The 15,035-nt window shown below is 36.6% G+C and overlaps 1 protein-coding gene across 2 annotated transcripts in view; it reads right to left on the minus strand.

Moving 5' to 3' along the window:
- usp43a (ubiquitin specific peptidase 43a) overlaps positions 1–15,035 on the minus strand; it is a 106,961-nt gene that overhangs the window by 57,404 nt on the left and 34,522 nt on the right. For both annotated transcript variants that reach the window (XM_058779614.1, XM_058779613.1), the window contains exon 3: positions 5,449–5,552. In XM_058779614.1, coding sequence (XP_058635597.1) covers positions 5,449–5,552 — 104 coding nt within the window. The remainder of the gene's footprint in view (positions 1–5,448; positions 5,553–15,035) is intronic.

Below are 15,035 nucleotides of genomic sequence, written 5' to 3' on the forward strand. Positions count from 1 at the left end.
GTCCAGTGTGAAGTTTCCACAGTCAGTGATGATTTGGGCTGCCATGTCATCTGCTGGTGTTGGTCCACTGTGTTTTCTGAAGTCCACAGTCAACGCAGCCATCTACCAGGAAATTTTAGAGCACTTCATGCTTCCATCTGTTGACAAGCTTTATGGAGATGCTGATTTCATTTTCCAGCAGGACTTGGCACCTGCACACACTGCCAAAGGTACCAAAAGCTGGTTCAATGACCATAGTGTTACTGTGCTTGATTGGCCAGCAAACTCGCCTGACCTGAACCCCATAGAGAATCTGTGGGGTATTGTCAAGAGGAAGATGAGAGACACCAGACCCAACAATGCAGATGAGCTGAAGGCCACTATCAGAGCAACCTGGGCTCTCATAACACCTGAGCAGTGCCATAGACTGATCGACTCCATGCCACGCCGCATTGCTGCAGTAATTCAGGCAAAAGGAGCCTCAACTAAGTATTGAGTGCTGTACATGCTCATACTTTTCATTTTCATACTTTTCAGTTGGCCAAGATTTCTAAAAATCCTTTCTTTGTATTGGTCTTAAGTAATATTCTAATATTTTGAGATACTGATTTTTGACTTTCATGAGCTGTAAGCTCTAATCATCAAAATTAAAAGAAATAAATAGTTTAAATATATCAGTCTGTGTGTCATGAATGAATATAATATACAAGTTTCACTTTTTGAATGGAATTAGTGAAATAAATCAACTTTTTGATGATATTCTAATTATATGACCAGCACATTGGTACTGTATAAGCAATGTTTAGTACAAGCCGTGGGTGAAATCTGTGACACGCAATAAATAAATAAATAAATAAATACATATACTCATGCAAGCCTGTTTAGAAGGAGCAACTTTAACCTTGACAGTCCAAGGTTACAGTCCAAGGTGTTTTAAGAACTGATTTTAACTGCATACACTAAGCATGGCAAGTTTTCAGCAGCAAAGAAGAAAAGTGCTCGAAAACCAAAAATGAATGAAGGGGATCAACGATATTATTCGACAGTATTCACCTTGAAAACCATGATTTCACAAAAACAGACAACACAGAACTTCACAAAGCCAACATCTATGAAAGAGCTGCAATTGCTAAAACACCAAGCTGGTGCACTAAGATGAACTTTAACATCTGCCCTTGCCTATAAATCACCTGACTCGAATATTATCAAACCACTGTGGGCAGTTTTGGTGAGAAGAGTGAAAAGCAGACTCCTTCAACATCTCTGATTTGGCAGATGTTCTGATAGATGACATTAAACTGGAGACTATTCAGAAGTTGTATGAATGTTCTAAGCTGTATTAAAGGCTAATTATTTTAAAACACCGGTCTTTATTTGTGAATCACACTCAAGGTCTTCGCCATCAAAAATGACCAGACACGTGAAATTAAACTTTTTTTTTTCTTCAGTAAAATCAATCTAATATATTTTTGTTCAATAATATTTTATATTTTGAGAGAATTTTATGGTAATAATTAATATTTATGCAATAATTATCAATTTTCCCACTGAAAATAGTACAATTGTTTTTTGTTTTTTTCAACTAATGCAGTATCTCAGATTAAAATAGAGACTAAGCCTTTAAAATCCTTTTTTTTTTCTTTTAACACCTCCCGGTGAGAGCAAAGAAAGAGAGACATGTAATTTCATGGTGTAACCACTAGATGCTTGTATAGGAGTCTATAGAGAGGCTTTTGAATTCCCTAGTTGTTTTTATACATAATTGTTTACTTTTATTAGGTTGTGGATTTAAATGTATATTAAGGCATTCTCAAAGACTACTTTTTGTTAAGGTTTGTATTTTTTAGTTGTTTTAAATGTTGATTTGAAGCGTCAGTTTTTGAACTGATGTTTTAGAGTGTAACCCCTTCCTTGCTATCCAGTTTTTTACTAAATTTTAGTTGAATTGATTTTATTTTACATAGTTGCTGTGTTACAAGCACATCAGTTGTGTGTGTGTGTGTGTGTGTGTGTCTGTGTGTGTGTGTGTGTGTGTGTGTGTGTGTCTCTCTCTCTCTCTCTCTCTCGGGTTGCCGAGGCGAGGAGTACAAAGGAGGCAGATGATCAAACGAACAGAGTCTTTAATACATCCATTAAGAAAAACACAACCACTATGAACGACGTAACACAGCACAATGAAACTCTACAAACTGAAGGCTTATAAAGACAAGCAAACCAAAGGAGCAAACAAGATGATTAATTAACACAGGTGAACAGACTGAAAGTGATTAACTAATAATATGAACAGGAACTAAACCAAATATGGACAAACAGGAACTCAAACACGTGACAGGGTGTGAGTGGGTGTGTTGAATTTGTACTCTAGAGGTTTTAGAGTTTCACCCCTTCATTGCTGTGCAATTTCTTTCTGCATCGTGGGGGATTTGTAGATTGTACACAAAATATTTCTGTATTTTCAACTTTTTTTTGCCATTTCCCATTCATTTCCTATGGTTTCCTATGGTTCCTATTCATTTCCATTTTTGACCGAAGACCATGAGTGTGACTATTTTACGAGTACTTAGCTTTTTCGAATCATGCCCTCAATATTTCTGTGTGTTCACATACCAAGTGCCATAAAAGTCACCAAGTTTCATATCATTCCAATGAAGCTACAATTTTTTTAATTTCAAAATGTCAAATTTTTTGTTCATGATTTTGTTCTTAAATAATTTTCCTAAATCATTTTAAAATGTCTCATGAAGCTGTGAACATTTCTGAAAAAACTATTGGACCACAGTTTTGAATTTGTTGAATTTCAATTAATCGATTAATTAAAAATGAACAGTTTAAACTGACTCAAGGAAACTAACCAGCCTCATTGACTCTAACATCATTTTTGATATATTAATGTTTAAACATCATTAAAACTTCTCCATTTTAAAACTCATACTCAACATGCAATTGAAACTAATAATTATCTAATGATGCAATCTTTATGAAACTTAATTAAACACATTAAATTCACAGTAATATTCATAACATGTAAATCACAAGCAAAATCATCGCAAATACTGCATAAAATTAATATTCAACATATAGCTCAGCTCTACTACAGCTCCAACATGGCAAACGAATGCTCTATTACTGCAGCAGAAACCAATATTAACTAGAAAACTGCAACTACAGTAGTCCAAAATGTCTGCACTGTAAAGCCATCTCTATAATCAAAGTCCTTGAGGAAACTTCAATGCTTTCAGTCTCTTTATTAAACACCTATGGAGAACAAGAAATGCTCACAGCTGCAAACAGATTCTGAATGACCACATCATGAATGCTGCTGAAGTGTTTTGTCTTCCTACATTTCATATCTTATCAGAGATAAACCACCACAGGCAATGTCAGACTGACAGACAGATTGACTTTAATTATAAACAAATACTGAAAGCAGAGATATCACAGCCTTACTTCCTGTGTTAATGTGTAGATATAAATAAACACACAGTCTGTGCAAACTGAAATATTAGGCATTTGGTTTTCAAAGTTAGAGCAACCAAGACAGCTAATGGAATTACAAATTGAAGCTGTGAAATCAAGAACTCACTGAGAAGCAGAACCTTTTCTCTCAATTGAAGAAAATTGCTGAGTCCATCTCTACCTGCCTTTCTACTGGTGAGGATTTCTGGAAGTCTAAATGTGAGTGGGCATGAAGCTAAGAAAATTGGGATATTTATAAAGAGCTTTGATTCTTTAGAATGTTTAGCACTGAAGGAAAAACTAATTAAACCTACTCAAATAACTTTTGCTCACTTGAAAACTTAATATTCAGCATTTGCATATTGCTCACATCTGCAAAAGCAGAAATGCTGTTGGCGAGAAGGTTTTTGTCACACCAAAAATAGGTGAATATAATGCTTGCGTAATATTCTCTATAGTAAAGCGTATGATTTCATTGTGGATTACTTGATCATTTTCACTCGGCAGAAAGTTCCGGCGCAGATGTTTCAACAGCCCTGCAGCCTGAGAGAGACAGTGAATAGCATGAAGCCTGCTGTTTTCTAGAGAGCTCACACAGCGTGTGCCGGATGAGCCCATTTGTATGAGAGGAGACAAACTCTCAGCCAAACTGCGGTACAGAAGATAACCAGTCATTTTCCTCATTGATGGATGTCCGAATAATCGGTGCACATGATTATTTCAGGAATCTGGAAGAATTACACGTTAAAAATATTACTTATTAATATGCATCTAATTCATTGAACTTAAAATTGAAAATTGTGTGACCTAATGCAATTAATTAAACTGCAACTGACTGCAAGTTAATTAAATAGTTTGCATGAGCTGCGTTGATCAAAGTGAACGGATGCCACTTTCATCTGTTTGTAATCTACAACAAACACTCAGAGTGGATTTTGCATTTTCTGTTTTCACTAGGAAAAAAACACACATAAGAAAACTGCCATACTTTCACATTGTTACAAAAAAATCTAATTTTTTTTTTTAAATTTGAATTTATTTTCACTTTTAATCTTTCAGTTCATCAAAGAATCCTGAAATATGACGGCTATATCAGTTTCCACAAAACATTGATCATAAAAATAAATGTTTCTTGAGCACCAAATCAAATAATGACTGATAATTCAGTTTTTCCACCAAAGGAATGAATATATAAAAAAATATATTACAACAGAAAACAGTTCTTTTCAATTTTAAAAATTATTTGATAAAATGTTTGATCAAATACTTACAAAAATCTTACCAACCCCAAACTTTTGAATGGTAGAGTATGTCCCAAACAATTGTTTTACATTTATTAAATAATTATTTAGGTTGATTCAGCAGTGTGCTACAAAATCAAACTCTGAGAGAGAAAAAAAAACATACTGAATACTGAATTCTGAATCAAAGGTTCTGAATAAAATAATCCAAATGGTGTGAAAATTCACACCAAAAAAAGTAAAAATCACACAAAATTCACATAGATATTTCGAGATATATATCATAGCCTCATAGACTCAATCATAGCTAACAGGAATGCACTAAAGAACAATAGTCAATTTTAACTAAAAAACTTTAAAAAGTACTCAAATATATAGGCACTTAAAGAGTAAGGTGCCATTAGAACTTTAGGAAAACTTGACTTAATAGGCCTGTTGTTATTTTAGCCTTTTTTATTAGCAGCAGTGTATGAGATGTTTCTGTAAGTGTTGATCATGTCAAATATTTGAGAATTTTATAATGTTTATAGTATAATGGTCTCGCTGCATGCATAACTGCATGCAGGCTGTTACATGTTACAGTAGGTTAAGACAACATAACATACTGTATAGGTGTTATGCAATTCCATTACCATATCAAATACCACTGACATACAGTACACCATAATCAAAGACACCTAATCCCACACAAGTGACCCAGTTGAATGCAAAGCTCAGGCAGACAGATAAAGGGCGGACTTGATCTTAAATCAAAGATTAAGGGGTGTCTGACCTGTACTGAGCTTGGAAGTGCTCCTGTACGAAACTGTGTCGAGTTCCAGGCTGCTGTGAGTTTGCTGGGCCGGGGCATGAACTCTCCTCCAATCCCACAGGACCCTGAGAGGTTCAAGAAGAAGGAATGAGTGGAAAAAATATATTTAGCTGTTTTGCACAGTGGTTTTGGGATGTACAACAGTTTACTTAGGGAAAGTACAGATTAGACATTGAAAGCACTAAGATTGACTGCAGAAAAATGTTTTAATACAACCAGATTTATTTAGAAAATTAATTAATATCGAACTGAGACAGATATAGCTACTGTCAAAACACACTTATTTTCCATTCACAGAAAAACAATCACTATGCTGTGGAGATATTGACACAAAACACATTGACATTCATAAAATTCATTTGAATTATAGTTTAGAGTTTTTTTCTGTTGGGTGTTTTTGGCCTAGATTTCTTTGGATTAAGTATCTAAACTTTTCATTTTCTCCTCTTATGTGTAAATTTCAGTCCTAAGTTATGCTGTTCATGTTTTTAGGACTTTTGACTGCCTCTCAAGGCACCTTGTCCAAGGCATAACACTAGTAAACAGAGAAAGAAAACGAGAAGTTAAAAAAAGAAAGCATGCAAAGCAGTATTGCTGATTCAGTTATTAGAATTATATAAGGACATAATGGATAAGTTCCTGAAAGGAGAGAGAAACTGGCTGAAAGTTCAGGTGTCATGAAAATTTAAAAGGACATTGTCCTTTCAGTTCATCCTGTCTGCTGATTTCATCAGAATACTTTTATTTGGAAATAGAATAAGCTGAAAGAATAACACCTTTAAAAACAGCCTGCTTAATTGTTCTCTTTTTTTTCCAAGCAAAATCGTTATATAAAATCAACTTGGCAAAAGTGTGTGTACACCCCTTTTATATACAGTATATAACATGTTTATAACTATATAACTTTTTACATAACTATTCCATTCCTGTGAACATAACATGACATTCTAGAAACAGTCTAGAGCCCTTTTCTGTTCAAGCTTGACAATAGGTCTTTAAAAAAAAAAATACATCAGCCAATAGTAGTTCCGCTACAGGTCTGTGCCTATTATATTATTAAGTACACTCTTTTCTCAAATAACGGATTTTACTTTTTCTGTTTTGTCTGTTTTCCAAGTTGTTGTTAGATCATTTAAAAGGAAATAACAATTTAATTGTTTGAAACTTATATGGTCACTCAGACCTCTGACTCACTGAGATAATATGCAAAAAATTGCCACCGAATGGTTTCATACAAATACAAACCACCCGTTGGTACATTTCAGCATATAATCTCAATATTATTTACTCATTCAGTCCTTTCCCTCGAATCACCACATCACCATAAATTATTTAAAAAGGACAACATTTATTTCCATCACAGAAGCACATTTTTCCAAGACTAAATTAAACAATTCTAAATGAGCCCAACTCATTCAGCTCAATGCAACAATGTAATTCCAATAGAATAAAGCCATGAACATAAATTCCAGTTGCAGAAATAAAAGTGTCCAGGGTCTGATGATTTCCCCAGCACATTGTGAAAAATTTTTACATGGAGAGAGATAAAGCACAACTAGCACTAAACAGACAGAATGGCAAAGCTAACTGAATTAAAAGCATATTTAGAATGAAACACACTAGCATCTGTAATGAATGACCCAAAGCTGGAGGAAAAATAAATAAATAAATAAACTGTGGCTGGCCAAAAGCACTATTCAGATAGTCATGTACTGATTATTTCATGTACTAATTCAGACTTTATGGAAGATCATATATGAAAACATTATAATGTTTGTCATACAATTAAATAATTCATTAAGATGGGAATCATATCTGATGCTATTGCAGGGGCTATACTGAGTAGCCTATTCCATGATCAAACTTATTTAATTTTCTTTTTTTATATTGGATGAGATACAAGCAATACTTAAAAAAAACTAAACATTTAACTAAGAAACTTGGCAAAGGTTTAAATCCACAATAAAGGCACATCAGGAAGGACAACAAGAAATTTAGCTTTAAGGCATTCAACGAAGGTTCAAATAAATGAGAAGAAGCTTTGTTAAAAAATAATATACTGCATTCACATGCATTCTTATTCTGATGAGATTAGAAATCTCAGATGACCGTTGAAATATCCGAAAAATCAGCTGATAATTTGGTTCATAATTTTTACATTATGTGGGGATAAAGACAGTCATGTTCGATTCGGATGGGATTAAAATCATGTCAAATACATCTTTCTAAGACGAATTTACCTAACCTCCTCATAAATTAGTTCTCCAAACAGGTCTAAAACACCCAGGGAATCATGGGGAGCAGCCAGAGAAAATAATGAAATTTTAGTCTGTGCGGTGGGAGGAGAAAAATGAAACAGTCAGTCACTATAATAAAAGTCATCTGATTATTGAACGCAAATCCTGAAACTGCAGAATTAAACCTGTCCTTACATAAAATCTTACCACAGCAGAAGAGAAGGAGATGGATTCATAATGCACAAAATAAACTAGTACCTTTTGGGAACCAAGAGGCAGAATGAGTGCTGTCAGGATTTGGTGCTAACAATGCCATATTCACATTGTGACTGATGCACATAACAACCCTTTCCCAGTGCTGCTATAAATCAGGAGTCAAACAGGAAACATTGTTTGTGAGAAGGACTGAATACAGTATGAAAGAAAGAGAGACAGAGAGAGATCTGGCTTTGGTCTCTTTACATATTCATATCAGATGAATTGTCAAGCTTTCAATGCACACTTGAAAAAGCACCTTCTCAAAACTGGGTCAAAAGCCACTTAGCTGGACTTTAGAACAAAGAATAGATGCCTCAGTGAACAAGACTGGGCAGCATCTCTCTCTCTCTTAAAACATTTTTACCAAATGCAGAAATATGCTTGATATAGCCTGATAATGTTGCTTTAGGTGCAGATAGTGAGGGTCTAAAATAGCACTGACTTGCTAGTAGCAAAATACACATAATGTGTAGCACAAAACTTTTATTGCTAAGGAGTGCAGTGCACAGACAGAAATATAACAGAAGTCAACTGATGATGTCTGGAGAACATTGCTACAACAGTACAATGACATTATCTAATTATCTCTCTCTGGCAGCAAATGCTGCACAATTCTTTAAAATCAGAACGGTTAAAGACATTTGTTCACTCACCGAATATATAACTGAAAGTAATAATACAATTTTGATAAATTTCAGGACAGAACATAGACATCTGCAGAGATATATAATATAAAGATGCAGCTCATGTCAATGTACATATCTGTTTGTCTTGTCACAGAACTTGGGATGAGGTTTGAATGAGTTATTGCCTTTAAAGAGATACGAGGTCAAACAGATACCAATCACCAGCATCAGCAAAACAATAGAAACCTCTAGACCACACAGATACTCATGGGTATTAGATATCAGAATGTTTCATTCAGCAGACAAACTCCAGCCCAAGGACTCGCCCTTGCAGAGGAACTGCTGCTGTTAACAATGACTGTCCTCTGAATTATTCACTGCAGAGTCACTGAGGATGCACAGAAAAACATCAGTGTCTATTGAACATCACTATCTTTTGTGGACCATTTCTGATTCAGGTAAGATTTGTTAAGTACAAGTCTCTCATATAAAGACTACTTATAAAGACTGTTACTTTCTTTAATAGTATGAATATCAAGGATTCTGTAAGTAAATGTTGCTTGGTAAAAATAAAAAATAAAAAAATAAAAAATAAATAAATGTAATTCGGTGAAGAGCTGTGAAATGGGGAAAAAGATGTAAAGAAGCAGAGATTGAACTGTGAGGAAAAGGGGAAAGATGTGAGGAAGTGGAGACAGAACTGTGAGAAAATAGGGACAAGTTGTAAGGAAGTGGGAGAAGACCTGTGAGGAAGTGGGAAAGAGATGTGAGGAAATGGGAAAGAGATGTGAGGAAGATAAGGAAGAACTGTGAAAAAGGGTGAGTGGGCAGGCTACAGGGAACTGCAGGAAGAACTATAAGGAAGTAAAGGAAGGGGAATTGTGTGAAGAGTTGTGAAAGATTGACGGGGAGTTGAGCAGAGTTGTGGAGAGGAAAGAGCTGTAAAACAGGGCTTTCTCTCTGAAAAACTGTGTGGAATGACCCTTGCTTTGAGGAAGTGGGAGAAGAATTGTGAGGACGTAGGGGAAGAGGGGAAAGAGGTGCAAGACAACAGGGAACTGTGCTAAAAGAAATGGTTGTGGTGAAGTGAAGGAAGAGTTATGAGGAATTAAGGGCAGAGTGTGAAGAATAGAGGGAAGAGCCATAATGAACTGAGGCAATGCCCATGAGGAAGTGTTAACAGAAAGTGTGGGCACAGTTGTGACAAAGTGAGGAAGAGTTGTGCAGAATGTTCTTTAAGGAAGTGGGGAAAGAGAGTTATAAAGAAGAGACAGATAAACAATGAAGAAGTGAGGGAGCAACTAAAGTACGATGAAGAGAAAACGGAGTTAAGAGGAAATAAAGGGAAAGGTTAGGTAAGAGTTGTGAGAAAATGGAAGAAAAGCGGTGAGGAGACTTGGGAAGATTTTGAAACAAGTGAAGGCAGAGACATGAGGAAGAGAGGAAGGAGGTGTGTGGAAGTGAAGGCAGCGCTAAGAGGAAGTGGGGGAGAGTTATGGGAAAAAAAATCTGTAAGGAAGAGAAAGAAGAGCTTTGACGGGGAAAGGTAAGAGCTGGAAGAAAGTGAGGGAGGAGTTGTGAGGAAGTGTGGAAAAAAATATGAAAAAGAGCTGTGAGGAAAGAGAGGGGTTACAAGGAAGTGAAGGAAGAAGTGGGAGGAAATAAGGGAAAAGCTGTGATGAAAATTTCACTGAATGTACTGTACAAATCCTTTTTATCCACTGCATCCATCTGTCGGCCCACAGAGGACCGTATGTGTACCCTCCTGCCTGTGGAGCTGGATGTTTGTAAGGAAATCCACTGAGGTTGACAGATCTCCGCTACTTGCCTTATATCTATCTTTCTCTATATTCTCTGTGTAGTAAGAAAACAGCTAAAACATTTTCACAACAAATGAATCAGAAACACATCAAGTATTTTACCTCTTATCAGAGAAGTGTCTGTATGAATCATTTATAAATATGCACAATCCTTTACAAGAGTTAAGATAAAAGTTTTTCCTTATTGGTCAACAATTCAGAACTGCGTGTACAGCATATTAATACCAAAGGGGCTTTGAGGCTTTGAAAAGTATAAAATCGCTTTTAAAACTTCATCCTTTGTTAGTGCTATGGGTCACCATGGGCTTTCTCCATCCCTCTTTTTCTGTCTCTCACAATAAGAACAAAGACTGACTAGACATCAGGCAGAAGTGTTTGGCACAGAACCTTGTCCCGAACACAGCTGTCAGACATGCGAGTACAGTTCAATCTTTCATCCAAATGCTTCTTGTTCCAGTGAAATCACAAAATATAATGCAAGTAAGCCACTGTTACTAATACACAGTGGCCCCAAGGTGTAAACTTAAATTACACATACAAATGCATGAACTGCAAAACAAATATCAATCCAAGTGTGAAATGTAGCAGAAATATTTCACAAGAATACAAAACATGCCAAGTTTCAAAACCTGAAAAGTCTTCCGCCATTTTGGAGCGTAATCCAGAATTTAATCAATGTAATCAGCGTTGTTTACGTTCAGTAGAAAGTGCATTACGTTCTGGGGTACTCCAGAAGACGGTAACTCGGCGAAGAATTTTTAATAAATCGTGTTATTATTGTTTTGTTTGCGCACAAAAAGTATTCTCGTAGCTTCATAAGATTGTTATTCACATCGGCGCTAATGATGTTCGACTTCGCCAGTCGGAGATAACTAAAAATAATGTTAAAGAGGTGTGTGAACTTGCAAGTACGATGTCAGACACTGTAATATGCTCTGGTCCCCTCCCTGCTTACCGGGGTGATGAGATTCATAGCAGACTGTCGTCACTCAATGGCTGGATGTCTAAGTGGTGCCCGCAGAATAACATAGGTTTTATAAACAATTGGAAGATTTTTTGTGGCAGACCTGACCTGCTGAAAAGAGATGGTCTTAATCCCTCCTGGGGTGGTGCCGCTCTTCTCTCTAGAAATATGGCAGTCTTAGAGTTCGTACTTTACTAACTGGGGCCCAGGTCAGGAAGCAGACAGACTGGCTAAACCGACCGTCTGCTAGCCGCCTCACGTCACAGAAATCAGTGAATTCTCAACACATAGAGACTCCTTCACCTAGATATCACACTATAGAGACTGCGTCTGTTCCCCGAACTAGAAAATACAGAAAACATCCAAACCAAAGTAAGAGTAACAATTTTATTGATGTTCAACAAATAAAAAACCGATATAATACAGATAAACAAATGATAAAGCTTGGCTTATTGAATATTAGATCCCTTTCTACAAAAGCACTTTTTGTAAATGATATGATCACTGACCATAAACTAGATGTGCTTTTTTTGACAGAAACCTGGCTAAAACCAGATGATTACATTACTTTAAACGAGTCTACCCCCCAAGATTACAGTTACAAACATGAAACGCATTCAAAAGGTAAAGGGGGAGGTATTGGTACAATTTATAGCAATATTTTCAATATTTCTCAGAGGTCAGGTTTCAAGTATAATTTGTTTGAAGTAATGGTGCTTCATATAACGTTATCCAAACAAACAAGTGTTAATGATAAACTCCCTGTGATGTTTGTACTGGCTACTGTATACAGGTCACCAGGGCACCATACAGACTTTATTAAAGAATTTGCTGATTTTCTATCCAAGTTAGTGCTGGCTGCAGATAAAGTCCTAATTGCTGGTGATTTTAATATCTATGTTGATAATGAAAAAGATTTGTTGGGGTCAGCATTTATAGACATTCTAAACTCTATTGATGTTAAACAACACGTGTCAGGACCTACTCATTGTCGAAATCATACTCTAGATTTAATTCTGTCATATGGAATTGATGTCAGTGGCATTGAAATTTTGCAGCAGAGCGATGATATCTCAGATCATTATCCAGTTTAGTGTATATTCCATAAAGCTAAAGCTGTAAAGCAAACTCCTTGTTACAAATATGGTAGAACCATCACTTCTACCACAAAAGACTGCTTTATAAATAATCTTCCTGACTTATCTCAGTTCCTCAGCATATCCAATAGCTCAGAACAACTTGATGATGTAACAGAAACTATGAACTCTCTCTTTTCTAGCACTTTAGATACGGTTGCTCCTTTACGCTTAAGGAAGATTAAGGAAAAGAGTCCAACACCGTGGTATAATGAGCACACTAAAGAGAGCAGCCCGGAAAATGGAGCGCAGCTGGAGAAAAACTAAATTAGAGGCATTTCGTATTGCTTGGCGGGAAAATACTCTCTCCTACAGGAAAGCCTTACTTTACGTCTCTTTTAGAAGAAAACAAACACAACCCCAAGTATTTATTCAATACAGTGGTTAAATTAACAAAAAATACAACATCAGCAGGTGCAGACATTACCCAGCACCACAGTAGTAATGACTTTATGAACTACTTTACTTCCAAGACCGAAACTATTAGAGATAAAATTGTAACCATGCAGCTGTCAGCCACAGTATCGCATCAGATAGATCCCCTGAGGAACAATTCCACACATTCTCTTCTACTGGAAATGAAGAATTGTATAAACTTGTTAAATCATCTAAACCAACAACCTGTATGTTAGACCCTGTTCCTTCTAAGCTCCTAAAAGAAGTGCTTCCAGAAGTAATAGAACGTCTTCTGAATATTATTAACTCATCATTGTCATTACGATATGTCCCAAACACCTTCAAACTGGCTGTTATTAAGCCTCTCATTAAAAAACCACAACTTGACCCCAAAGAATTAATTAATTACAGACCGATCTCGAATTTCCCTTTTCTGTCAAAGATATTAGAAAAGGTAGTATCATCGCAACTATGTTCCTTCTTAGAGAAAAATGATATATGTGAGGATTTCCAGTCAGGTTTTAGACCATATCATAGTACTGAGACTGCTCTCATTAGAGTTACAAACGACCTGCTTTTATCGTCTGTTCGTGGTTGTATCTCTCTATTAGTGTTACTGGATCTTAGCGCTGCGTTTGACACTATCAACCACAACATTCTTTTAAATAGACTACAAAATTATGTTGGCATTAGAGGAAGTGCACTGGCATGGTTCAAATCGTACTTATCTGACCGCCATCAATTTGTGGCAGTAAATGAAGAGGTATCATACCAATCACAAGTGCAGTATGGAGTACCTCAAGGCTCAGTACTTGGCCCCTTACTTTTCATGCTTTACATGTTACCCTTGGGAGATATCATTAGGAAACATGGTGTTAGCTTTCACTGTTATGCTGATGATACCCAGCTCTATATTTCTTCGCGACCTTACCAATTTGCAAAACTAACGGAATGTCAAATGCAGAAACATTCATTAATGCGTTCATGACCTCGAGGCTAGATTATTGTAATGCTTTATTGGGTGGTTGCTCTGCACGTTTAATAAACAAACTCCAGCTGGTTCAAAATGTAGCAGCTAGAGTTCTTACTAGAACCATGAAGTATGACCACATTAGTCCGGTTCTGTCAACACTGCACTGGCTCCCTATTAAACATCGTATACATTTTAAGATCTTGCTAATTACCTATAAGGCCCTGAATGGTTTGGCACCTCAGTATTTGAGTGAGCTCTTATTGCATTATAGTCCTTCACGTCCACTGCGATCTCAAAACGCTGGCCATTTGCTAATACCTAGAATATCAAAATCAACTGTGGGCGGGAGATTGTTTTCCTATTTAGCGCCCAAACTCTGGAACAATCTACCCAACACTGTTCGGAAAGCAGACACACTCTGTCAGTTTAAATCTAGATTAAAGACCCATCTCTTTAACCGGGCTTACACATAATATACTATCGAATTTCTATAATTCAAATCCGTTAAAGGATTGTTAGGCTGCATTAATTAGGTCAACCGGAACCGGGAACACTTCCCAAAACACCCGATGTACTTGTTACATCGTTAGAAGAATGGCATCTACACTAATATTAGTCTGTTTCTTTCTTATTCTGAGGTCACTGTAGCCACCCAGATCCAGACTGTATCCAGATCAGATGGTCACTGCAGCCACCCGGATCCAGTCGGTATCCAGATCAGATGGTGGATCAGCACCTAGAGATGACCTCTACAGCCCTGAACGTCAGCAGAGACAAGGACAACTAGATGCGCTCCAGAGACTGATCCCCAGTGAAGACCCTATCTCCTAGACAGCCATCGGGACAAGACCACAGGAACCAGATGAGTCCTTTACACAATCCGACTCTGCTTTAGCCTAGATTTAGACTGCTGATTTTGTCTGGCCAAAGGAGAATGACACTATTTCGACAAACTATTTCCCCGTCTAAATACTGTAAAGCTGATATAAAGCCACCCAGCTTTATATCAAGCTGATGTAAAGCTGCTTTGGCACAATTTGCATTGTTAAAAGCACTATACAAATAATAGTGACTACTAGTGACTTCGTAAAATTAAGGATGAACCACTGATGTCACATGGACTGTTTTACCAATGTCC

This window comes from Onychostoma macrolepis, chromosome 06, assembly GCF_012432095.1.
Source record: "Onychostoma macrolepis isolate SWU-2019 chromosome 06, ASM1243209v1, whole genome shotgun sequence".
Classification (NCBI taxonomy): domain Eukaryota; kingdom Metazoa; phylum Chordata; class Actinopteri; order Cypriniformes; family Cyprinidae; genus Onychostoma; species Onychostoma macrolepis.